At 52.8% G+C, this 22602-nt stretch overlaps 3 protein-coding genes across 14 annotated transcripts in view; 1 reads left to right on the top strand and 2 right to left on the bottom strand.

Moving 5' to 3' along the window:
- Positions 1-737, top strand: part of Pkn1 (protein kinase N1) — a 31741-nt gene extending 31004 nt beyond the window's left edge. For 7 of the 8 annotated variants that reach the window (XM_008855403.3, XM_017794952.2, XM_017794951.2 and 4 more), the window contains 2 exons: positions 80-160; positions 465-737. In XM_008855403.3, the coding sequence (XP_008853625.1) occupies positions 80-160; positions 465-668 (285 nt within the window). In that variant the 3' untranslated portion in view covers positions 669-737. The other variant, XM_029557384.1, reaches the window with a different exon arrangement.
- Positions 738-882: 145 nt separating this feature from the next.
- Positions 883-4179, bottom strand: Ptger1 (prostaglandin E receptor 1). Of its 2 annotated transcripts, XM_017794953.2 has the most exons (3): positions 3833-4179; positions 1930-2903; positions 883-1531 (listed from the first exon to the last, which is right to left on the bottom strand). In XM_017794953.2, the coding sequence occupies exons 2-3, from the start codon at positions 2884-2886 to the stop codon at positions 1265-1267; spliced, it is 1224 nt and encodes a 407-aa protein (XP_017650442.1). In that variant the 5' UTR covers positions 2887-2903; positions 3833-4179; the 3' UTR covers positions 883-1264. The 2 variants fall into 2 exon arrangements, with proteins under 2 accessions (XP_017650442.1, XP_008853626.1); XM_008855404.3 differs by having other exon boundaries at positions 1930-4179.
- Positions 4180-5427: 1248 nt separating this feature from the next.
- Gipc1 (GIPC PDZ domain containing family member 1) lies at positions 5428-22373 on the bottom strand. Of its 4 annotated transcripts, XM_008855399.3 has the most exons (9): positions 22236-22336; positions 19979-20033; positions 15629-15704; positions 10563-10884; positions 8016-8201; positions 7732-7912; positions 6947-7059; positions 6299-6380; positions 5428-6195 (listed from the first exon to the last, which is right to left on the bottom strand). In XM_008855399.3, the coding sequence occupies exons 4-9, from the start codon at positions 10848-10850 to the stop codon at positions 6044-6046; spliced, it is 1002 nt and encodes a 333-aa protein (XP_008853621.1). In that variant the 5' UTR covers positions 10851-10884; positions 15629-15704; positions 19979-20033; positions 22236-22336; the 3' UTR covers positions 5428-6043. The 4 variants fall into 4 exon arrangements, with proteins under 4 accessions (XP_008853621.1, XP_008853619.1, XP_029413245.1 ...); XM_008855397.3 differs by lacking the exon at positions 19979-20033 and having other exon boundaries at positions 22236-22373; XM_029557385.1 differs by lacking the exons at positions 19979-20033; positions 22236-22336 and adding an exon at positions 18305-18327.
- Between the last annotated feature and the right edge of the window lie 229 nt (positions 22374-22602).

Raw genomic sequence — 22602 nt, 5'->3', positions numbered from 1 at the left:
GACCCCCCCCCCCCCCCCAGTGCAGAGTGGGCTCGGAAGGGGCTCTGGGGTCACACCTTGATTCATGAGCCCTCTGCAGCTGCTGCGGAGGAATCCAGAGCGGAGGTTGGGGTCCACTGAGCGAGATGCAGAAGATGTGAAAAAACAGCCTTTCTTTAGGGTGAGTCACCCCAAGGACTGGGTGTTTGCCCATTCAGTGCAAGTTCATCCTCAACCCAAGTCCAGTTGCTTCATCACAAGAGTCCTGTTAACCTCAGGCTGTAAATGTTGCTTCCTGCACGCCTCTGTTGTGTCCCCCATTCCCTTGCCTCTCCAGGCTCATGTCACTCCAGGGCCATCTTAACCCCTTAATTGATCCTGAGCCCCCAGTACTCCCCCCATGTCCGTCTCCTTACTGTTGAGCCCCAAAGACACCCTCCAGTCCCTCAGTCTCTGTCCTGACCCCTCTGGCTTCCTCTCCACAGACCCTGAGCTGGGATGCCCTACTGGCCCGACGCCTGCCCCCACCCTTTGTGCCCACGCTTTCGGGGCGTACTGATGTCAGCAACTTCGACGAGGAGTTCACTGGGGAGGCCCCGACGCTGAGCCCACCCCGAGACCCTCGGCCCCTCACGGCAGCGGAACAAGCGGCCTTCCGGGATTTTGACTTTGTGGCAGGGGGCCGCTAGCTCCCCCGTCCTGCCTCGCCGAAGAGCACTTAGTTTTTAAGAAGGCCTTTGGGCTTTGCCCCACACATACCTTTTCAGCCTCTGTGTGCAGTCCTGGGGTGGGGCGTGCTTAGAGGGAGTGACAACAAGGCAGGCACATCTATGGGATGGGGCTGTAATGGGGCTCATTTGAAGGTCAAAGAGGAGACTGTTGTGGTGGGGAAGGGATTCAGCACACTGGGTAAGGCTGTGGTGGGTGCAAGTTGTTTGGGCTGTATTGGGGTAGCTCAGGACCAAAATGAGAGTCCATCGTGGCGCCGGCAGAGACAGGAAGTGAAGCTTAAATCTCTAGCTCTGCTTGTGGGGGAGCCCCAAACCCAAATTGCGTGGGTGGGGCAGCATTTGAAGATGGTCCCTGGCTCCCACCTCTGGCCCTTCGAGCTTTCGCCCTCGCGTGGCCAACCTTAGAAGTGCACTTGTTCGAAGGGTTCTTCTGTCTCCCGGCCAGTGTGTACTGCAGCCCGAATGGGACACATTGCTCTGGGCTCACTAAGTGGCTTTTTTACCTCAAAGACTGCACCCAGCCCAGGGTGGATTAGCTTAGTCTCTAGGTGCGTTCAGAAGTGGGTAAGCCCACTGTGCCGGGAGCTACGCAGAGAACTGGCGTCCCAGGCGCTCCTGGTTAGGCTCAGCTCTGTAGGGCCGCCCTTGGCACCGGCCCATGGGGGCAGGAGGCGAAGCAATTGACGGAGCACGGCCTGGCGCAGCAGGATGTACACCCATGGGTCCAGGATCTGGTTCCACGAGGCGAGGCGAACGGCCAGAAAGAGCGGCCTTTGCAGGGAGCTGGAGCTCCAGCCCGCAACAGCCAGTACCACCAACACCTGTGAGAAAAGCAGGTGTGATCAGCGGACCGAAGCGAGGAAGGGTTGGGACTGGAAGGTTAGGATGCAGGGGCGGGTTTTAGAGCCAATGCGGATCTATGTCGGGAGGGAGGAGGGTGAAGAAGGAAAAGCTTTCAATGGATGGGGTCTCTGGTCAAAAAGAATTTCCAGTATCCTGAAGCACACAGGACTCAAGTCAAAAAGAATTCTGGAGGAAGGCTAGGGAATGAACGAAGTGGCGGGCTTAGAAAGTGAGCTGGAGAAAGGGTTGCAGAGACCCCAAAAGGGGCAGCGGTAAGGACTTGGGACGCTGGAAGAAGGCAAAAGTGGGGGAGAAGCCTCAACTAGGCTGCAGGGGCAGGAAGGAGCGTGGCTCCGGGGGCGGTTGCGCCCCTCACCAGCAGGGGGCTCCAGCAGATGCACGACACTACCATGATGCCCACGAGCTGGCCCACCATCTCCACGTCGTGCGCGCGGACTCTACGCGCCGAGCCGCCGCCGCCACGGGAGCTGCGGAGGGTGACAGAGGCCGAAGCGATGGACGAGGCAGATGAGGCGGAGGCTGAGCGGGATTGGTGGGAACCCCAGCGCCGGCGGCCGGGGATCCCCGAAGTTTGGGGGAGCCGTCGGGAGCGGCGGCGCCTCCAGCGAGAGCGCAGGAGCGCCAGGCCACTGAGTGTGTTGCACAGGAGCGCAGCAAGGAGCGCGGTCAGGCCGAGGCCCGCAAAGAGGCCGGCGAGCAACGCCTGGCGCCAGCCTCCGGGTGAACCGAGGCTGATGAAGCACCAGGTGCCAGGATACTGCAGTTCATAGCTACCCACGCGTGCTAGCGGCAGCAGGGCCACGGTCAGGGCCATGGAGGCCAGCGCGGCTAGTACCAGGCGCGCGCGGGCTACCGAGACGTGCGCCGCGTGGAGCAGTGGCCGCGTGACACCCACGCACCGCTCCACGGCCATGCCGCAGCCCAGCAGCAGTGGGCACAGGCCGAAGAAAACCATGCAACCACCTAGGAAGTGGCAGGCACCGCCGGCCGGCGCGCGCCCTGCCGCGTACAGGCGCAGTACTAGCGCGCCCGGGATCACGTGGCCCGCTAGGTCGATGGCCAGCAGGCTTGCGACGAACAACAGGAAGGTGGCGGCGGAGCGGCGCCGCCGCAAACGGCCCGCGGCCTGCGCCAGTATCGCTAGCGCGAGCACGTTAGATACAGCACCCAGGGTCATAGAGAAGATGGGCAATGCAGGCGATGCGCCAGAACCGCCCAACGGAGGCACAGCCGACGTGTTGGGGACCCTAGGCGCTGTGCACGCGGTCGCCTCGTCGGCCAGGCTCAGGTTGAGGGGCACACAGAGGCTCATGTCAGTGGCCAGGAGGGCTGCATGGAGGAAAGGAGGCCACAGTGAGGCTGGGGTCCCATCACCAGTATCCATGTGACACCGTGGCCTCGACCTAGGCCCAAGAACAGCCACAGGAGTCACGAGGATGCTCCATTTCTGACTCCACTTCATCTCTTGCTCCTGGCCTCACTGCCCCATGTGTCTTCTCTGTCCACTGCTTGAAGGCTTGACTGGACCTGGTCTAGGCCCTTAGTATCTTGGTCTCCATCTCCACCCCCACCTCCAGTCTCCCAACACAGCAGGTTCCTGGCCCATGGCCTCATGGGATAGACCTTGGCCCATTTCTGACCATAAAGCCCCAGCTACCTCATCACCAACCTTCACCTCATCTCCATCTTCCTTTGTGGGGAGTAGGGGAACAGGTCAACTGGCTGGCTTGGAACTCAATACACAGACCAGGGTGACCTCAAACTCACAGAGCCACCTGCCTCAGTCTCCCAAGTGCTAGGAATAAAGGCATGCCATCCCCAGTGCTAGGATTAAAGACATTACGCCACCTTTTAGTCTTGTCGACATTCACGCCACCTCCATGACCTAACTCTTATAAAGGCACATCCCTGTCCCAGGGACCCATTTATTTTCTAATGCCCCATCTCTATGCATGTAGACTCATTTCTGTGCCCCAAGGCTTCTAGGTCCTATAGACATATCTCTGACCCTCTCTGTACCCATGAACCCACCTCTATCCCCAGAGTCCCGTCTCCATGGCAATCCCTGCCACTGCCTTCACCTAGATGCCTACCCCTTTCCCCATTCCCTGGTTAAGAGGGCTGAAGGAACAGATGGATGAACAGACTATCCAGGATGGACAGCTATAAACACAGCAGGAAGAGACCAGGGTGGCCATAGCCAAATCTTTCCATGCCCTCCCCTTTTCCCTGCCGACCCTCAAAACCTAGCTTCTTACCCAGTGTTGCCAGGATGTGGGGTCCCCATGGCCCAGTGCTTGGTGCCTGCTGCGTGTTGCTCCTTGGCTCCCCGGCAAGCCGCTCCCTCTTCCTGGGGCGGCTCCTGGGCTCCCTGCCTCCTCCACCCGCGCTCCACTGGCCTCCAGGGGCTGCTCCACCCCAAGCTTGCCTGCCCACTGGGGGCCTTGAGTGGCCAAGACCCCTTGTCTGTTGCTGGCAGTGGGCGGGTGTTTGGGTCCAGTTACTCCCTGTCAAGGACTAAGATTCTCTAGTTGGCCTGGTCTGCCTGACCCCCTCCTCCCAGTGGGGTGAGAGCTGCCCCCACCCCCACCCCCGCGCCCCGCAGCTCGGGCCTCTTGCCTGCCTCATTAATAAAGCGGATAAAAATCTAAACACTGGAAAATGTGAGCATCGCCCAGGGCAGGCTGGAAGGGCTACAGGGAGTGGGGGTGAGGGGTGGGGAGGGGGTGCTGTTCCATTGGGGCTTGAGGATTGGGGGGCTGGCCCTGCATATGGTGGGAGGGCCCCCAGCCCTCCCAGAGCCTTTGTGGGTATTGGAGTAGGGTGGAAGTGGGCAAAATGGGTAGACCTGCTTGAGTGAGTCCCAGCCTAGTCAGGACATCCACCCACAATTTACACAGGGGCTTAAGTCCAGGCCAGCAGAGAGTCACCCCAGGAGAAGAGGAGGCTGAGGCTCTCAGGGAGCCAGGCCAGCTTCTGCATCCATACCCACAGCTTCTACATCCTGTACCCACAGCTGCAGCCTCATCTCATGCCCTGAGAAGTAGGGTAACATTTGAGAGTCACACACATGGTCAACAACCCCCTCAGCTGCCCCCATCATGATGACAAGCACCACCGAAAAGTAGAACTTGAGGCAGGGCTCATTAGCTTGAGGCCCTGGGTCCCACCCCTAGCACTGAAAAACAAAGACCCCCAAGTGGTCAGAGACGCCAAGTCACCCTGACAGCGGTTGTTGCCACTAGTTCCTGCACACAAACGCCCTGTGCCAAGGGCCCCCATCTGCTTCTCAGCATCCGCCTGCTGGAACCAGGAAGCCAGCCTTGCTCAGCTTTCCTGCAGGCTGGGCTCACCCCCAAACATTCCACTGGGGACCTCTGGCCTGGCTCCCCTTGCTCCAGTCGCCTCCCTTCCCTCCAGGTCTGGCCAGGGTCCCAACCCACCCTTTCCTTGATCCCCCTCAATCCTAGGATGAAATGGACTGTCAAAACAAGCTCCATGGGTTTATGTCCCAGTGAGGCACCATGCTATGGATGCCTTCACCCCCCGCCCCCATGTTCGGCCTCAGTTGAGGGTGTTGGGCCTTGCTCTCCACACCAAGGGGTTGACTCATACATGAGGGACCCAGGAACTGTTAATGAGCAGAGACAGGGTCCGAAACCCAAGTAAATCAGAATCTCTGCTGTTGCCTGGAAGCTTCATGGCCTGCAGCCAAGATCTGCATCAGGGGTAGTGAGAGGGGGTGGTGGGCCAGCCAGTTCCTAATTCAATTTAGAGCCCAAGAAGATAGACTTCAGCTGTTGCATTCTTTCCTAGTCCTGGTCACCCCCCTCCTACCCCAAAGTCACACAGGTCCAATAGCCAATAGTTTTTATGTCCAAGACAGCAAGTTTGGATACAAAACCCACTGCCTCCCTCATCCCTCTTGCACTGCTTGAGGGGAGGTGATGGGGGCTGGGGATTCATAGCAGTATCCACTTAAAGGGGGAGGTAACAGAATCCAACTTAAGGATGCTCCTCCTGGGGGAGGGGTTCCAACGGGGGATGGTATTGCCTTTTCTAAGAGATGCCCTCTTTCTGCACTGTAGACCTCAGAAGTAGGAAGGTCATGACCCTAAACAAAACTGAGGCCCCACTGAGACAAAAGGAGCAATTTGGCAGCTGATGGTGGAAAGTGTTTGGGGCAGAGGCGGCTGTCCAGTGTGGCTGGTCCCTCCCTGTGCACTGACTCTGCTGAGGTAGGCGGGGAACCTGGCAGGGGAAGGCCAGGGACCCCAGCCAGGCTGGGCACCAGGAAAGACGGTGGTACCGATTGGAGTAGTGCCAGAGCCAAAGGCAACTTCTATGCCATATCATCTCCAGGTGCTTAACTCTGTGCCCAAGCCAGATGCTCAGGTCTTGGCTGTGGTATCCCTTCTGGGACCACCATCCAGGCCAGGTCCAGGTCATCTCAGAGTCCAGTTCCAGTCTTAGTAGCGGCCGACCTTAGCATCGCCAATGGCTCCCCAGACATCAAAGACAAACTCGTCAGGGAAGGCAAAGTCACCAAGTCGTTCATCCAGAGCCTCTGCCAGCTCATCTGGGTTCTTTTTGTCTTTCCCCAGCTCCACCATGGTGGCAGCTGTCAGGGAGGAGGAAAAGATGGAGGCCAGGTGGCATGAGGAGCGCAGCAGTACAGCAAGCCTACTCCTACCCCCTCCCCAAGTCCAGGTGCCACCACTCACCCAGTTCCGTATCTCTAATCCCCATGTAGCTCTCTAGCAAGTCATCCACCTTCTCGATGGCCTTTTCCTCGAAGGCTGAGGGCTGGGAGACAGGGATAACACAGTTATGTCAACGGAGCTCTTGCTGCATACATGTGCATAAAACACCCATGAGAGCGCCCCCCCCACATTTTTTTCTGAAGTGCCAGGGATGGAATACAGGGCCTTGGTAAGAGCTCTACTACTGAGCTGCACCTCCAGCTACATTATTTTGAGATGAAGTCTAAATTTCCCAAGTTGGCCTTAAAATCTAAATGCTCTCTCCTGCCTTGGCTTCCTAGGATTACTGGTGTGCCCACACTGGGCTAGCACATTATGTATGGGGCAACAAAGTTTCACCATGTGGATTGAACTGGCCTTGAAACTGAAACCCTGCCTGGATCACACAAGTTCTAGCATTCCCAGCTATGTTATCTGTATCTACTAAAGTCCACCCTTGCAGGAAGGTATGGGTACATTGTATTATGACTCCCACTTTATAGGTGAGGACACTGAGGCTCACTTGCCCAAGGAAGGTCCCAAAGCTGGGAGGTGACAGATTTAAGTGGAGGTGTCCTGAGTTGTTCAGGTAATGAGAATGTGATCACTGGCCTTGGCTGGCTCACTCACCAGATCCTCCACTGTGGCAGGGCCACGGGATCGGAGCCGGAGGGTCCCTCGGCCAGTGCCCAGTTGTGGGCCTGAGCCAGGGCGGCCACCTGCCGAACGCTGGCTGATCATGTCTGTGGGAGATAAAGGTAGTGGGATTTCAGCCACAGTGGGCAGGAACCTAGGCTTGAGAAAAGCCACCTCCCAACTTTTTCTGAGTCTCTGCAGGCTCCTTATGGTAGGGGCTTGGCATAAACGGAGAAGGGCAGCTGGGGTTCCAGCACAGAAAAAGCTAAAGAGACGGGATGGTACCTTCTGCCCCAGGATGTGAGGGCTATGAGGAGGCGGAGCCTGGGTCCCTGGTCACCTTCCCCACGGCCAGAGACCGTATAGCTGCTGGATCTCATATCAGCCCTACCTGCCTAGGGAAGAGCTTCTGAGTCCCCTGCCCCCACCTGAGGCCTCAGGCCCATTCCTGGGAGTTAGTGAAGCCAGGTAGAAACACAGGGGTGGGAGAGTGGAGAGGGCTAGTACAAGGCAGCCAAGCCTCACTTCTTGAGGATGGAGGGGCTGGCCAGGGTTGGGGGCACTTTGCTGGGCTAATGGCTCCTGGAAGTTAGGTGTGGGGTAACTTCCTCCAGGATGGGCTGCCAGCCAGGTCAGGGATCTGGGGTAGGGTGGGGCTGCCCCCACTTTGCACTGAGGGCTTGGGTGCCACCTGCTGGTAGCTCCCAGAACTGCAGTCCAGATTGCTCTTAGAGCTCAAGTTCATTCCATGGGTGGTCCAGGCTGTCAAGACTGCTCACCAAAAGCCTTTCTAGGTTCTGTGAGTTTGAGGGTGAAGGTGCGGCCTCGGGGCAGCTCCTTGAGGAGCCTGGCAACCTCGTAGTGCCGGCAGCCCAGCAGGCTCTGCCCGTTGATTGCTTCAATCATGTCGCCCACGCTGATAAGCTGGATGTGGTCAATCACACTGCCTTCCTTAATGCGCTGTAGAAGGGCAGGCAAGTCAGCTCTGGAAGCTTCATCCTGGGTCCCACGGCAGCCCCCCACCCCTGACCCCGAACTAAGCACACCCTGCCCACCCTGGCACCTTGATGAATGCATAGCCGGCCCCATTGTCTGTGATGGTGAGCCCCAGTGCTTCCTCAGACTTGAACACTTCCACTTCCTTGCGCTGCCCTTTAACGTGGGCAAAGATGAAGTCCTCCAGCCCAATCTGGCCCCCAAGGAGCTTGTCCATATCCACTTTGTGGGTGTTGAGGGTGCAGAACATCACCTGCAGGGCAAAGGCAAGGTGTTCATCTTTCTCTCTCCCTGGGAGACGTTATAACCCTTTTCTAAAACCCAGGGGAAGGGGGGAGTTAATAAAAGGGTCCTATCCCGGGGCTTGGTCACCCCTCAGCGAGAACAGGAGCTCCAACACCTCAAATGCTAGGAGTAGGATTTCTGTCCTGCTAAGAATTCTGTGGTTTCTAGGGAATAGAGCCTGGTATAGAGTGAGTGTTAATAAATGCTGAGGAATGGATGATGGGGTCCCATCCAGCCTTGAAAGACCTCTCCACTTCCTGCTCAGTCCTGCTGTTGCCCTCCCTACTTCTAGTCCTCAGATCACGCCTCCAATGCATTGGCAAGTGCAAGCTGGTTCTGATCTTGTTCTGGATAGCTTCAGTTGTCAACTTGACACACGTGAGTGGAGGGACCCTCAACTGAGGAATTTCCTCCATTGGACTGGCCTGTGGCCACATCTGTGGGGCATTTTCTTGACTGCTGAGTAATGTGGGAGGGCCCAGCCTATTGTGGGTGGTGCCACCCCTGAGCAAATGGTCCTGTGTTGTATAAGAAACCAGGCTGAGGGCTGGAGACATGGCTCAGTGGTTAAGAACACTGACTGTTCTTGCAGAAGACCTGGGTTTGAATTCCAGCACCCAAATAGCAGCTAATGACTAACTCTAGTTCCAGGGGATCTGACAGCCTCTTCTGTCCTCCGCAGGCATTGCTCGACACGGGTGCACTTACCTACATGCAAGCAATACATACGTATATATGAAATTAAAAAAAAAGAAACCAAGCTGAGCAAGGCAGTGTTCCTCCTTGGTCTGAGCTCCAGGTTCCTGCTTTGGCTTCTTGCAGTGATGAACTGTGACCTGGGAGACGTGAGAGAATATAAACCCTTTCCTCCCCAAAATGGTTTTGGTCAGTACTTTTTACCAACAATAGAAAGTAACTAAGACAGAAGCTGGTACCAGGATTGTGGGGTATTTCTCAGAGACAAACCTGACCATGTCGTTTGGGGGAGATTTGTAGAAGCCTTTGGAACTTTGGGCTGGAAAAGCCACTGAATGCTCAGAGCTTAGTGAGCTGTTGCTGTGGAGTTTGGAACAGTTATGCTGAAAGATGGAGGCCTGGCTTGTGAAGCGTCAAAGGAAGCAAATACTGTATCAGGACTGTTAGTGTAGAATTAAGAATTTTTGGAAGTTAAGCTTTTTGTACTTTTACTGGGAGAATTGATGCTGGTTAGCTGGGACTGAAAATCAGCTGTAACAAGAGAGCAGCATCACTGAGGTGAAATCTTCTGGAAAGTATTTCCTTGGGGTTAGCATATAGAAGCTGTGGTCCAGAGGGTGCCCAGATCTGAAAGCTCAAGCTTGGAAGCAGGACTTGGTAATGTGTAAATCTCCTACATGGTACTGGTTTTGAAGGCATGAAGAAGTCACGGAGAAGATCCGAAGCTTTGCATCCTGAGAGGCCAGAAGAGCCCACTTGTGAAGGTGCAGCCTCTGCTGCAAAGGAGACCCCAACATATTGGACATGATAGGACCATGGGACGACCATGGGAACCAAAGGCAGCCAGCGACAGGTGTGGAGTGGAGCTGGCTTGAGCCTACGAGACAAGCTGTGTGTGCTGTGGATGGCACAGCCAGAGAAGTGGAGCTGCCCACGTCCTTTGGAGCCCAGATTATAAGTGAATCCAAGATGTTCAGCCTTGAGCTACTTTGCTGGCCTTTGGTTTTGTTTAAGCGTGCCCAATTCATCCCTTTTTAAAAAAAAAAATTATTATTTTTATGTACGTGTGTATTGCCTGCACGTAGGTAAGTGCACCCGTGTCGTGCCTGCGGAGGACAGAAGAGGCTGTTGGATCCCCTGGAAGGTCCAACCTATTGTGGGAGGTGCCACCCCTAGGCAAGTGGTCCTGTGTTGTATAAGAAAGCAGGCTGAACATGGACTAGGGAGCAAGGCAGCAGCGTTCCTCCATGGCCTGAGCTCCAGGCTCCTGCCCTCAGTTCCTGCTTTGGCTTTCTCTCAGTGGTGAACTGCGACCTGGGAGATGTAAAAGAATATAAACTCTTTCCTCCCCAAGTTGATTTTGGGTAGTGTTTTGTCAGTTATAGAAAGTAAAACAGACCTCCAACTCCCACAGTGCTCTGGGCACAGGCTTCCTAAAGCCTCTTGGAGACCACCTGTGGTCATCAACACCCATCTACCAGAGGATGCAGGCCTCTGAAGACCTAATGGGAACTTAGCATTCTCATACAACCTACTGGTGTAGAAGTCTCTCAAGATGCAGTGTGAACACCTGACCCCTAGCTCACCATCAGGTCTGTGGTCCACCCTTGGGGGCCCTAGTTCCCACAGATACCTCAGCAGCTGGCAGGTGGAAGGCCTCAGCAATCTTGCCATAGAGCTCCTTGACATTGGTGAAGCCCTCAATGCGGCCAGTGGGACTACCATGGGCCAGCTGGGTGTGGAATACCAGGCGTGGGCGCAGGGCAGCAGGAGGTGGGGGCAAACCCACCTGGGGTCCCCCTGCCCCACCACTGCCCAGGGGCCCTGGCTCCCCAACACCCAGTCCACCACGACCAGGCTCTGCTTCTTCATTTTCCACCAGAGGTGGTGCCTTTTTCCGCCGCCCTAGTCCCAGCGGCATGAGCAGCGAAGAGAATCGGGCTCAGTCGGGAGACCTGCAGGAAGAGAAGGTTTGGGTGCTGGGTAGCAGCCTCGGGGCCCTCCTGTCTTGTCACTACCACATGGGACAAAAGTTAATGCTATTTTGCAGTTCAAGAGCACTAACCCAGGGACTTGCTGTGGGTTGTGCAAGGGTTCCACTAGAGTCACACCCTAGCCCTGAGATCAGCTTGCATTGTTCCAATCCACATGGTTCCAAGACCTTCCATGATATCATGATCCCGGAATGCAAGTCCCTTATATAAAATGAATGTATGTGCACAAAAATCTATGCACAGCCTCTTGTGTATTTGTATTTTCACAGTGATGGGGATGGAACCCAGAGCATCTGCACAGGTTTGGCGAGATGGCTACAGAGGCACTGCCCTTCACATACACTCTGAATAACCCGTACAGATTTCAAATAGTTTATGCAATATAAATGCTATGAAACCTGTTATGCTGCATTGCTTAGGGAGTAAATCAAGAAAAAAAAAATCTATGTTCAGTATAGGTACAAGGCTTTTCCTGGATCAACCAATCCCTCCCTCTCCCCTGCCTTCTCTCCCTTTGCCCCTCCCTCCCAATTACTAGAATTTGATCCTAGGGCTTCATAATGCTTATTCCTGAGCTACATCCTCTGACCTTTTTCATTTTGAGACAGTGTCTTTCTCACTTACCCAGGCTGTCAACTCCCTCTGTAGCCCAAGCAGGTCTTGAATCTATAATCCTGCCTTAGCCTCCAAAGTCACTTGGATTAAAGGTGTATACCAGCATACCTGGCTTGCCTAAATATTTCCTATCCATTGCAGGTTCAATCTGGTATGTGGAACTGGTGGATACAGAGGGCTGACTCAGAACCCAGAATGTGGACGCAGATCAGTGGTGTGTGCTTAATAAGATCCTGGGTTCATCTCTCACAGCAGAATAAAGTGTCACACTTTTTTTTTTTTTTTTTGTCTTTTTGAGACAGTCCTGTAGCCACAGCTGGCCTGGAACTCGCTATGTAGACAGGCTGGCCTGGAACTCAGAGATCTGCCTGCTTCTGCCTCTTCAGTGTTGGGACTTAAAGGTGTGTGCCATGGGGCTGGAGAGATGAGTCAGTGGTTAAGAGCACTGACTGCTCTTGCAGAGGATCCAGGTTCGATTCCTAGCACCCACATGGTGGCTATGAGCCATCCTTAACTCCAGTTCCAGGGGAATCCGATGCCCTCTTCTGACCTCCTGCGGCACTGCATGACACGGGTGCACTCACATACATGCAGGCAATACACTCATACACATAAAATTAAAAAAAAAAAAAAAAAGTGTGTGCCACCATGCCCGGCTTACATAAAATATTTTTTTTTAAAGCCAGATGTGGCAGTGTGTGCTTATAATCTCAGAGCTGGTGGGGAAAAGACAGAAGGATCCCTGGACCTCAAAGGTCAGTCAGCCTAACCTACTTGGTGAACTCCAGGCTAGTGAGAGACTGTCTCAAAAAAACCAAGGTGTAGAACTAGTGAGACGTTTGGCAGATAAAGACACTTGTCATCAGGCCTAATGACCTGGGTTTGATCCCTGCGTCCGGCATGGTGGAAGGAAAGAATCAACTCCATTGAGTTGTCCTCAGACTTCCATATGTGCACCATGCTGAGGCGACCTTGAGCCTTAGCCTCGAGTGCTAGGATTCAGGCATGTGCCCTCTATACCTGGCTTGTTTTTTCTTGCCACATTCATTACATCTTGTCAGAGGACTTGTTCATTACTGTCACTCAGGACCCTGCCTGACAGAATCGTCACCATGGTAGCTGTGCTAGGTCGCCTTGCCCAGGACCAATTTTGCTTTGGAGGTTTTTTCTCCAGTAATTAAATTCCTCTGCCAGTGTTACATGTCACTTCCTCTTAGAACTTATTGGCAGGGCTAATTATCTTTCTACCCTCTCCCAAAGGGCTTGGCAAAGATTACTGTCACTCAGGACCCTGCCTGACAGAATCGTCACCATGGTAGCTGTGCTAGGTCGCCTTGCCCAGGACCAATTTTGCTTTGGAGGTTTTTTCTCCAGTAATTAAATTCCTCTGCCAGTGTTACATGTCACTTCCTCTTAGAACTTATTGGCAGGGCTAATTATCTTTCTACCCTCTCCCAAAGGGCTTGGCAAAGGCCATCCACTGTGGGGGGGGGAGGGAGGGAGGGAGAGAGAGGGAGAGGGAGAGGGAGAGAGAGAGAGAGAGAGAGAGAGAGAGAGAGAGAGAGAGAGAGAATGAGAATGCCAGTGCTTGCATGAGGTCAGAGGACAACTTCCTAGAGTCTGTTCTCTCCTACTGTGGGTTCTGGGGATAAAACCTGGTTGATAGGCTTGCATGCAAGTACCTTTACCCACTGGGCCAGCTTACCAGCTCTATTTTCCTCAATATATTTTTTAAAAATTTTTATTTTTTTGGTGTTTTTGAGACAGGGTCTCTCTGTAGCCCCAGCTGGCCTGGAATTCATTATGTAGACCAGGCTGGCTGTGAACTCAGAAAGCCGCTGGCCTCTGCCTCCAAGTGCTGGGCTTAAGGGTGTGAGCCACCACGCCCAGCTTCCTTAATGTTTGTAAATAAAATTCTTTGTATTTCTGTAAGGTGCATGCGTACCTGCATGTAGGTGTGTGCTGCTGTGTGAGCAGAGGCCAAAGGAGGCCATGCTGTTTGCTTCCACCACTGTCTCCTTTGCTCCTTCTCAGACAGCCACCTCACTGATCCTCAGCTTCTGGTGTTTTGGCTAGGCTGGAAGCCAACAAGCCCCAGCAATCCTCCTGTCTCTGCCTCCCCGAGGACCATGCCCAGCTTATTATGTGGGTGTTGGGATTCAAACTCCGGACCTCATGTGTGGACAGCAACTACTCTTAGCTGCTGAGCCGTCTCTCCAGCCCTGTTTATTTTTCTTTTTGATAGGTAAACTGAGTGAATAGGGAGAAAGCACCAGGACACAGACAAAAACTCTGGCGGGGTAGAGTTTATTGGCAGAGAAAGTGCACAGGACAGTCCCCAGTTGGGATGGAGGAGCTGTTAGTTTACAGGCTGTTGGCTGGGGGCTTTTATGGGTGGGGGGGGCTAGAGTGCAGAACATGGGAAAAAAATTATTCCAAGCAGAGGGGTCTGGATCTTGACTGGAAGAAGCAGCTTCTGCTGAGACAGTCTTTTATAGCAACCCGGTCTTGGGTCATGAGATTAAGGGGGTCTACACATTGTGAAAAATATCAGGGGGAAGCAGCTTGTACTGAGACGGTTCTTACATCAGTGGGTCTGGGGTGCAGGGGCCTGTTTATCTTCTAAGATTATCTGGAAACAGCTTTGTGCTGAGACAGCTCTAAATGCAGCTGCCTGGCCAGTTCCTGTTTTGCAAGGGGGCCTCAGGGCCTGTCTTGTGAGGCTTTGCTGCTCTGAGGGAGGGTCGTCTACAGACCTGGATTCTAACACTTTTCTTTCTCCCTTTCTCTTCCAAACACACATTTTGGGGTGGCTAACTGTATTCATGCACCTTTTTTGTGTTTTGAGTCAGGGTCTTGCTATATTGTCCAAATTAGTCTTGAATATTTGGTCAAGTTCAAGTGATCCTCCTGAGCTCCCCAGCAGCTGGAACTATTACATGCTCAGCTCAATGCACCATCTTTAAAAAAAGTTTGAGTGCTTGCCTGCCTGCATGTAAGTATACCACATAAGTGTAATGCCTGCGGAGCTCTGAAAAGGGCGCTGGATTCCCTGGAACTGGTGTTACTGATGGGTGTTAGTTGCCATGTAGGTGCTAGGAATTGAATCCAAGCTGTCCGTGCTCAACCACTGAGCCATCTCTCCAGTCCTCTGTGCTATTTTAATAAGACAAAAGCAAGATCCCTGACTAGGAACACCATATCCATCTACACAAGCTGTTTGCTGTGCGGACACAGTAGGTATCAAGGTCACAAGTAGGGCTGGACCTCAGCCACACACTGTCTGTTGCACTGTACACCTCAGTGTGGCCATGTGTCTGCTAGAAGGCTGTCTTTTCCTGATTTATGAGAACTACAATAAACTAGCTGGAACAGGGAGTGTGACTCATTGGCAGGGTGTTTGCCCAGTATATGTGAAGCCCTGCGTTCCATCTCCAGAATCCCTTCTCTCCCCGCAAAAAGGACGTGGGATAAGAATGTTCTGGGTACACAGGGAACAGCCAGTGCAAAGGCCAAAGTGTGTCACACTCAGCATATTTGAGGACCAGTGAGGAGGCCATGTGGCCAGGACTGCCAGAGGGAGGGAGGTACAGGGGGCAGATGGAACTGGCAGTGCTGGGATAGAACCCAGGCCTCCTGCACACCAGGTGACGCTCAACTACTGAACCACACCCAGCCCAATTTTGTTTTCAAGTCACATTTCCAGAGTTCAAAATGCCAGAAGCCCCCTTAAGGACTTCTGACTTGCAATCCCACAAAGAAACTTATCAAGTGACTCAATTTCCCTTGAAAAACGCCTGTCCACAGTGACATTTCTTCCACCTTACTAGATCTCATGTAGCCCAGACTGGCCTCAAGTTTGCTATATAGCCAAGGATAACCCTGAGCTTGTGCTCTACCTGCCTCCATCTCCTGAGTGCTGGGATCCCAAATACGCACTTATATATAAGAACTTTGTGCCTCCATATTCTTCTGAGGGGCTATCCCAGGCTCAAGGAAACCCAGCTGGCCGCACCCAATCCTTGTGAGAGGGTTCCATCATTCATACATTCATTCTGACTCCATGTGCTCCATCCCCATCCCCACTTACCTACACTAGAGTTGGCTCCTCTGTGTCTTCAGGCTTCCTCTTACTCTCGTTTGTCAAGACAGCAGCCAGAATGACCCTGCAAACAGTCATGTCACTTTTGTCCTCTGACCTCTCCCAGACTGTCCCCATCCTCCTGTGGCCCACACCTGTTCTCACTCCTTCCACCATCCCCTCCCTCCAGCCACACAGGCTTCCTCTGTGTTGCTCCAACACCTGGACCACAGAAGCCTCAGACCTCTGACTGGCTACTCCCTCTTTTGTCCAGGGTACGATCTGGATGGCTGAAGGCAGGTTCGTGTCATTCCTATACCCTCAGTAGGTGGAACAGTGACTAGCACAGAACAGCCATGAATACACTTTTCTTGGATGAGCAGACTTTAAACTTGCTACTCAGTAACCCCTGCATCCCACAGGGTAGAGGACACACTGGTGTTCCTGCCCTGTACAGGGACCTGTTTTCCCAGCAAAAGCATATGCCCTACCTCACAGTCCCCTTTCCATTTCCCAATACAGTGCTGGGGCAAGAGCTTGTATTTTTTCAGCCCCCGAGAATGCTTGACACTGACTTTTTTATACTTTTTTTTAATGTTCTGGATTGGCCCTGTCTTTAAAATGTGTACTTTTCTTTTTGAGACAAAGTCTTCCTCTAGCCCCAGCCGGCCTGGAACTCCCTATGTACACCATACTGGCCTCAATCCACTTGCCTCTGCCTCCAAGTGCTGGGATTAAAGACAAGCCACCAGGCCTACTTTTTAAAAACACTGTGTGTGTGCGCACCTCAGTACACATGGGGAGTTCAGAGGACAACTTTGTGGAGTTTGTTTACCGTCCACCATTTGGGTTCTGGGAGTAGAACTTAGGTCCTCAGCTATAGTGGCAGGTAACTTGACCTGCCGGGCCATCTCATCAGCTCTACTTTGCCTTTGAAAATATTTTTTAAAAGTTTTGATTTTATATGTATGAGTGTATTGCTTGCATGTATGTAAATGCACCCAGGTCATACAATGCCTGCAGAGGTCAGAAGAGAGCACTGGATCCCCTGGAACTGTAGGCACATGGCTGTTAGCCACCATGTGGGTGCTGGGAAGAGAACCCGGGTGTTCTGCAGAAGAAGCCAATGGTTGTAACTACTGACCCATCTCTCCAGACCAATGTTTTTTAATTTTTAATTATGCGTATATGTGTCTGTGTGTGTACATGAGTACAAGTGCCCACAGAGGCCAGAAGAGGGAACCAGACCCCTGGAGCTTGAGTTACAGTGGTTGTAAGCTGCCTGACATAGGTGTTGGGAGCCAAACTGAGGTCCTCTGCAAAAGCAGTAGGTGCTCTGACTGCTGAGCCACCTCTCCCATCCCCTACTCAGTCTTATAAAATGCATGGTCTATGTGGGGGAAGGAGGGATGTAGTTGTATGTGTGGGTACATGTGGTTAGAGGTCAACCTTGGGTATCATTTCTCAAATGCCATCCACTCTATTTTAAAACTTTACTACTTCAAGGCCAGCTTGGTCTACACAGTTAGTGCCAGACCAGTCAGAGTACACAGTGTCTCAAAAATTTTTATTTATGTATATATGCATGTGTACTCCATGGTGCCTTTGTAAAGCTGTGGGAGTTACTTTGCTCCTTCCATCATGTGGGTCCTGGGGACTGAACTCAGGTCATGAGACTTGGTGGAAAGCTCCTTTACCTGCTGAGCCATCTCTTCAGACCCATTTTTTTGAGGGTAGGAGAGAACGAATTTAGGGCATCGCACATGCTTGGCAAGGGCACTACCACTAAGCTGTACTCCATATACCCAGCCCCACTGGAACTACCACTAAGCTGTACTCCATATACCCAGCCCTACTGGCACTACCACTAAGCTGTACCCGGTATACCCAGCCCTACTGGCACTACCACTAAGCTGTAGTCTGTATACCCAGCCCTACTGGCACTACCACTAAGCTGTAGTCTGTATACCCAGCCCTACTGGCACTACCACTAAGCTGTAGTCCATGTACCCAGCCCTACTGGCACTACCACTAAGCTGTAGTCTGTATACCCAGCCCTACTGGCTTTTTGTTTTCTTGAGACAGGGTTTCTCTGTAGTTCCAGCTGGCCTCAATCTCACAAAAATCCAACTACCTCTGCCTAAGGAGTGCTGGGATTAAAGGCATGTGCTATTATCCAGGTCTCCCCACTTTGTTTTTGGAGATGGTCTCCTAGGCCTGGAGCTAACAATTAGACTGAGCTAGCTAGGCCAATGAACCCCAGGGAGCCTCCTGCTCCATCTCCCTAGCACTGGGATCACATGTGCTCACCACCACCATCCCCAGCCTTGGCCCCCTGCCCCTGCCAAATACAGGGTCTCACTATATAGTCCTGGCTGCCTTGCAACTTGCTATCAGACCAGGCTGCTCTTGAACTCAGAGAGATCTGTCTGCCTCTGCCTCATGAGTGCTGGGATTAAAGACATGTACCACTGTGCCTGGCCACCACATCCAGCTGGTTATCAAACTCAGGTCCTCATGGCTGCACAGGAAGCACTTTACCAAGTGAGCCATCTTTCCCCATCTCTGGTGTCCATCTTATTTTGCCTTCAAATAAAAAAAGAAAAAAGAAAAAAAAAAAAAAGAAAAAAAAGAAGGGTGGGGGAGGCACTGGAGAGATGGTTCAGCAGTTAAAAGAGTACTTACTGGTTGCTCTTACAGTGGACCCAGGTTTGATTCCCAGCACCCAACAACCATCCATAATTCCAGTTCCACTGGATCTGATGTGCTCTTCTGACCTCCGTGGGCACTGCATAACAAGGGTGCATGCAGGCAATACACATATACATAAAATAAAAATAACTTTTAAAAATTTTATTTTTCAGGGCTGGAGAGATGGCTCAGTGTTTGAGAGCACTGACTGCTCTTGCAGAGGACCCGGGTTCGATTCCTAGCACCTACATGGCGGCTACAAACCATCCTTAACTCCAGTTCCAGAGGAATCTGAAGCCCTCTTCTGACCTCTGTGGCATTGTACGACACGGGTGCACTCACATACATGCAGACAATACACTCATACGCATAAAATTTTTTTTTAAAAAAATTCTTTTATGTGTAGGAGTGTTTTCCCTACATGTATGTAAACATACCATGTAGGTGCCTGGTGTCCAGGGACCACTTAGAACTAGAGTTATAGCCAGTGTGGTAGCACAGGCCTTTAATCCCAGCACTCAGGAGGTGGAGGCAGAGGCAGGCAGGTGAGTTCAAGGCCAGCCTGATCTACATAGCAAGTTTCAAGCCAGCTGGGCTACAAGAAGACCCTGTCTCCAGACCCCCCCCCATTATATATATACAAGAGGACAGATTGTATGATGGACTAGCAAGCACCAGCCCTAATAGTTATCAACACTTGGCATCTTGCATCACATATATCCCCAAGCACATATCAAGCATCTTAGTTCATCTCTATGTGAGTTCAAGGCCAGCCTGGTCTACATAGTGAGTTCCAGGACAGCTGGGGTTATAAGACCAACCCTGTCTCAAAAAAAAAAAAAAACTGGGGTTATGGATGGGTGTTAGTCATCATGTGGTGTTGGGAACTGAACCTAGGTCCTCTGCAAAAGTAGGCAGTGCTCTTAACCGCCGAGTTATCTCTCAGGGTCTCCCTGTGTAATCCTCCTGTCGCCCATGTGCTGAGATAACAGGTGCACCACCATACATGGCTGTTTTGTTTTTGCTTGGAGGGCTGAACTTTTTCTTATTAATTTTTGAGAACTATATATAGTCTGGACACTAGTCTTGACTGCTTCCCTTATCTCTATTCAGAGCATCAACTGCAGTGTGGCACACAAGAGTTGCTCACAAATGTTTCACAAAAATGAATTCAAATTCATTCCATGGTACTGCCCCTCACATTTATTTCACCACACTAACAGCTCACTGAGAAGCAGCAGCAGCTCCCACACACTGCTGCCACTTCTCCACAGGGGAAGGATGTTGTGACCATCAACTGGAACTAGGCTTCATCTTCTAGTAGCTGCATGATTTTTGGTAAATATCTTAACTTTTCTGAGTTCAAAGGAAATTATGTATGTTCCTGGAACTGTTCCGAGAACCGTTCTGAGAACACTATTAAGGGGTCTATAAGTGTTAATGATGATCACTGCACTTTCTGCCCTCTTAAGCTATACACTCCACACCCCATTCTCCAGCCTCCTACTTTCTGTCTCTGTCCACATCCACGGTTCTGGTTTAAACCTGGCCATGGGTCCTCTCCCATGAGGGGCATAATGGCAGAGGAAAGTGAGTGACTAATAAACTAGTTCTCCAGATCCTGGAGAGGGCTGTGGCCTAGATTCAAGTTCTACCCTTGCCACTTACCAGCTGTGTAGGCAAAGCCAAGTCACTTCTCTCTATGGGGCCCCAGTTTCCTCATCTGAAAAACCAGCAAAATTTCCCGTCTCAGGTGCTTTTGGGATCCCAAAGAGGCCTGCTCAGACTTTAGCTTACTATTTCAGGAAGTGTTATCTGTGCAGATGGGAACAGAGCTGAGGGCCTAGCATATGCTAGAGAGATCTATGACTAAGCCATGCCCCAGCTCCTCACCTGTGGATCCTAGGCAGGCACTCTACTACTGAGCCATACTCTCAGACTGTTACTGTCATTACTGTTACATGGGTTCCTCCCTGGTCCAGAGGCATCCCAGTCGAGGCCTATTCCAGGCTATCTCCTTCAAGCCTTCCTGGCTTGCCCCAGCCCATTGGAACAGCTCCTATGATCCACAAGATACCCATGAACTTAATTACAAGCTACCCTGATAGAGCTTGTCTTCCAACCTCCAGGCTGTTATTTAACTTTGTGCCTCTATTTTAAAATGCAAACCAGATGGCATTGCTCATATGTTTCCAATCTTACAAAAAGACCCCACCTCACAGGGGGAAACTCCATACCTTAAAAGAAAAAAAACATTCTGGGCATGGTGGTACACGCCTTTAAACCCAGCACTTGGGAGGCAGAGGCAGGCAGATCTCTGTGAGTTCAAGGTCAGTGTGGTCCACATAGGAAGTTCCAGGCCAGCTGGGGCTACAGGGAGACCCTGTCTCAAAAAGATTAAAAAAAAAAAAAAAAATGTAGCCTGTTTACTGTGTACCCAGAACTCCTGCAGAGTCAGACCTCTACCTTTGTTCCACCTTCGCTCTGCCTGGGCTAGACTCCAAAGGTTGCTGTGCAGCCCCCTGCCCAAAGCTGCTCCCTGCAACACCACCTGCACTTAGCAGGGTCTGGAGTGGCTGCCTTCCCTAACTTATTTGTTGACTGTTCTCCACTAGAATGCAGAAGTTTTGTACTGCTCACAGCTGTTTCCTTCGTGCCAAATACAGTGCCTGACACAGTGGCTGCTCAATAAATATTTGTAGGGGCTGGGGTTAGCTCAATGACAGAGCACTTGTCTAGCATGTGCCAGGTCTTGGCTTTCATGAGGGGGTGAGATTATAGAACGTCTTCTCTCCCTGACTGACTATGGTATGAGCTCCCCAACATGACTGCTGGGGAGTTAATTGTGAATACCTCCCCAGGCTGTCCTCTCAGGGCTGAAGGGAAGCTAGCTGAATATTTCCAGAGCCTTGCCCTCTCATCCCAAGAAGAACCTGAAATGTAGCAACCCTGCAATCAGAAGTGGGGGAGTAAGGAACACGGAAAGGGCTTCCTGGAGCTGAAGTAAAGCCTGGCTTAGAGGACACCATACTTGTTCCCGTAGTCCCTCCCCCTAATTCACTGAACACAGTGCTGCTTGGGCTGCTTGGGCGGGAGGCCTCTGATTCATTCTTGAAAAACCGGCTCCTTAGGGTTTCGGCTCCCTGTGTTTGGGGAGGGAACGCGCCTACTGCTCAGTCTTGACCCATGTAGCTCCCCTTCCGCAGAACTCAAGCCCCCAGATCCTTGCTCCCTACCAGTCCTCTACATTTGAAAGAGTGTGCAGATAAGGACCCGGGCTGGAGGACCCAGATATTTGCTCTCCAGCTCTGAAAGGATGGGGGGAGGGTTGCTTCCTATAAGCGAAGGTGCCTGGTGACTTGTGGGAAGCAAAGACCGGCAGGTGCGGCTCAGAAGCGACTACGGGGGAGGCGGAGGGCAATGAGCCCAGGAGGTGGTTAGGAGGAACATCTGATCCTGGGACCCATCCACTTCTGGACTCAAAGGTGAGTCCCTCATTTCCACCTACTGTGTGACTTTGGGCAAGTCACTTCACTTCTCTGGACCCTCACTTCTCAAAGTTAACAGCCTCTCCCAGAAGGGCGTTTTGATTCAAAGCTGTACACGGTAAATAAAGCGCCCGGCACCGTCTATTACTGCTGTTGTTACTGTTATCCAGACCTTGGTTCTCTCTCCGTCCCCGCGGGGCAGAGGTCGGGGGCACCGACTGTACCCAGGCCGGGGCAGCCCCGGAAGACGGCAGGGACGTGGCTGCAGCCCCCGCCGGGCAGGAGGCGCCGTCCGGGATGGCGGCGGGGAGGGGCCGCCGGCGGGGAGGGGCCGCTGAGGGCCTGGGTCTGGGGCCTCGCCGCCGCCTCGCTGGCTCCGCCCCGCCGCCCCGCCGGCTCCGCGTCCAGGGGGCCGCTCCCGGGCGGGAGACACTCACCTGCACCGCCGCCACCCGCTCGCCCAGCTCGGCCTCTACGAACTCCAGTCTGGGCCTCTCCAGCAGCCGGCTTATGGCGGGCGGGACCCATGTCCCGAGCCGACCAATCAGCGGCGGCCATCCGGCACCCAGGCCAATGGGCGCCGCCCTGCCCCCCCCTCGCGGCGGAAACATTCCAGTGGGATCCCTCCGCCGCGGGGCCCCCCGACTCCCCTGTGCGCTCTCAGTGGTCCCGCCCGGCGTGGTTTAAAGAGCGGCGGACTCCACCACTGCGGGGCTGCACAGGGGGAGCCGCGGCCAACCGCAAACGGGGGAAGAGGCCAGCGGCCAATGGGAAGCTGGGATCCCTGGACCACGTGCTGGTGGC

This window comes from Nannospalax galili, unplaced genomic scaffold (genome assembly GCF_000622305.1).
Source record: "Nannospalax galili isolate Female #2095 unplaced genomic scaffold, S.galili_v1.0 scaffold47, whole genome shotgun sequence".
Classification (NCBI taxonomy): domain Eukaryota; kingdom Metazoa; phylum Chordata; class Mammalia; order Rodentia; family Spalacidae; genus Nannospalax; species Nannospalax galili.
Note: the sequence above shows the minus strand (reverse complement) of the source record. Positions and strands in the feature narration are given on the sequence as shown.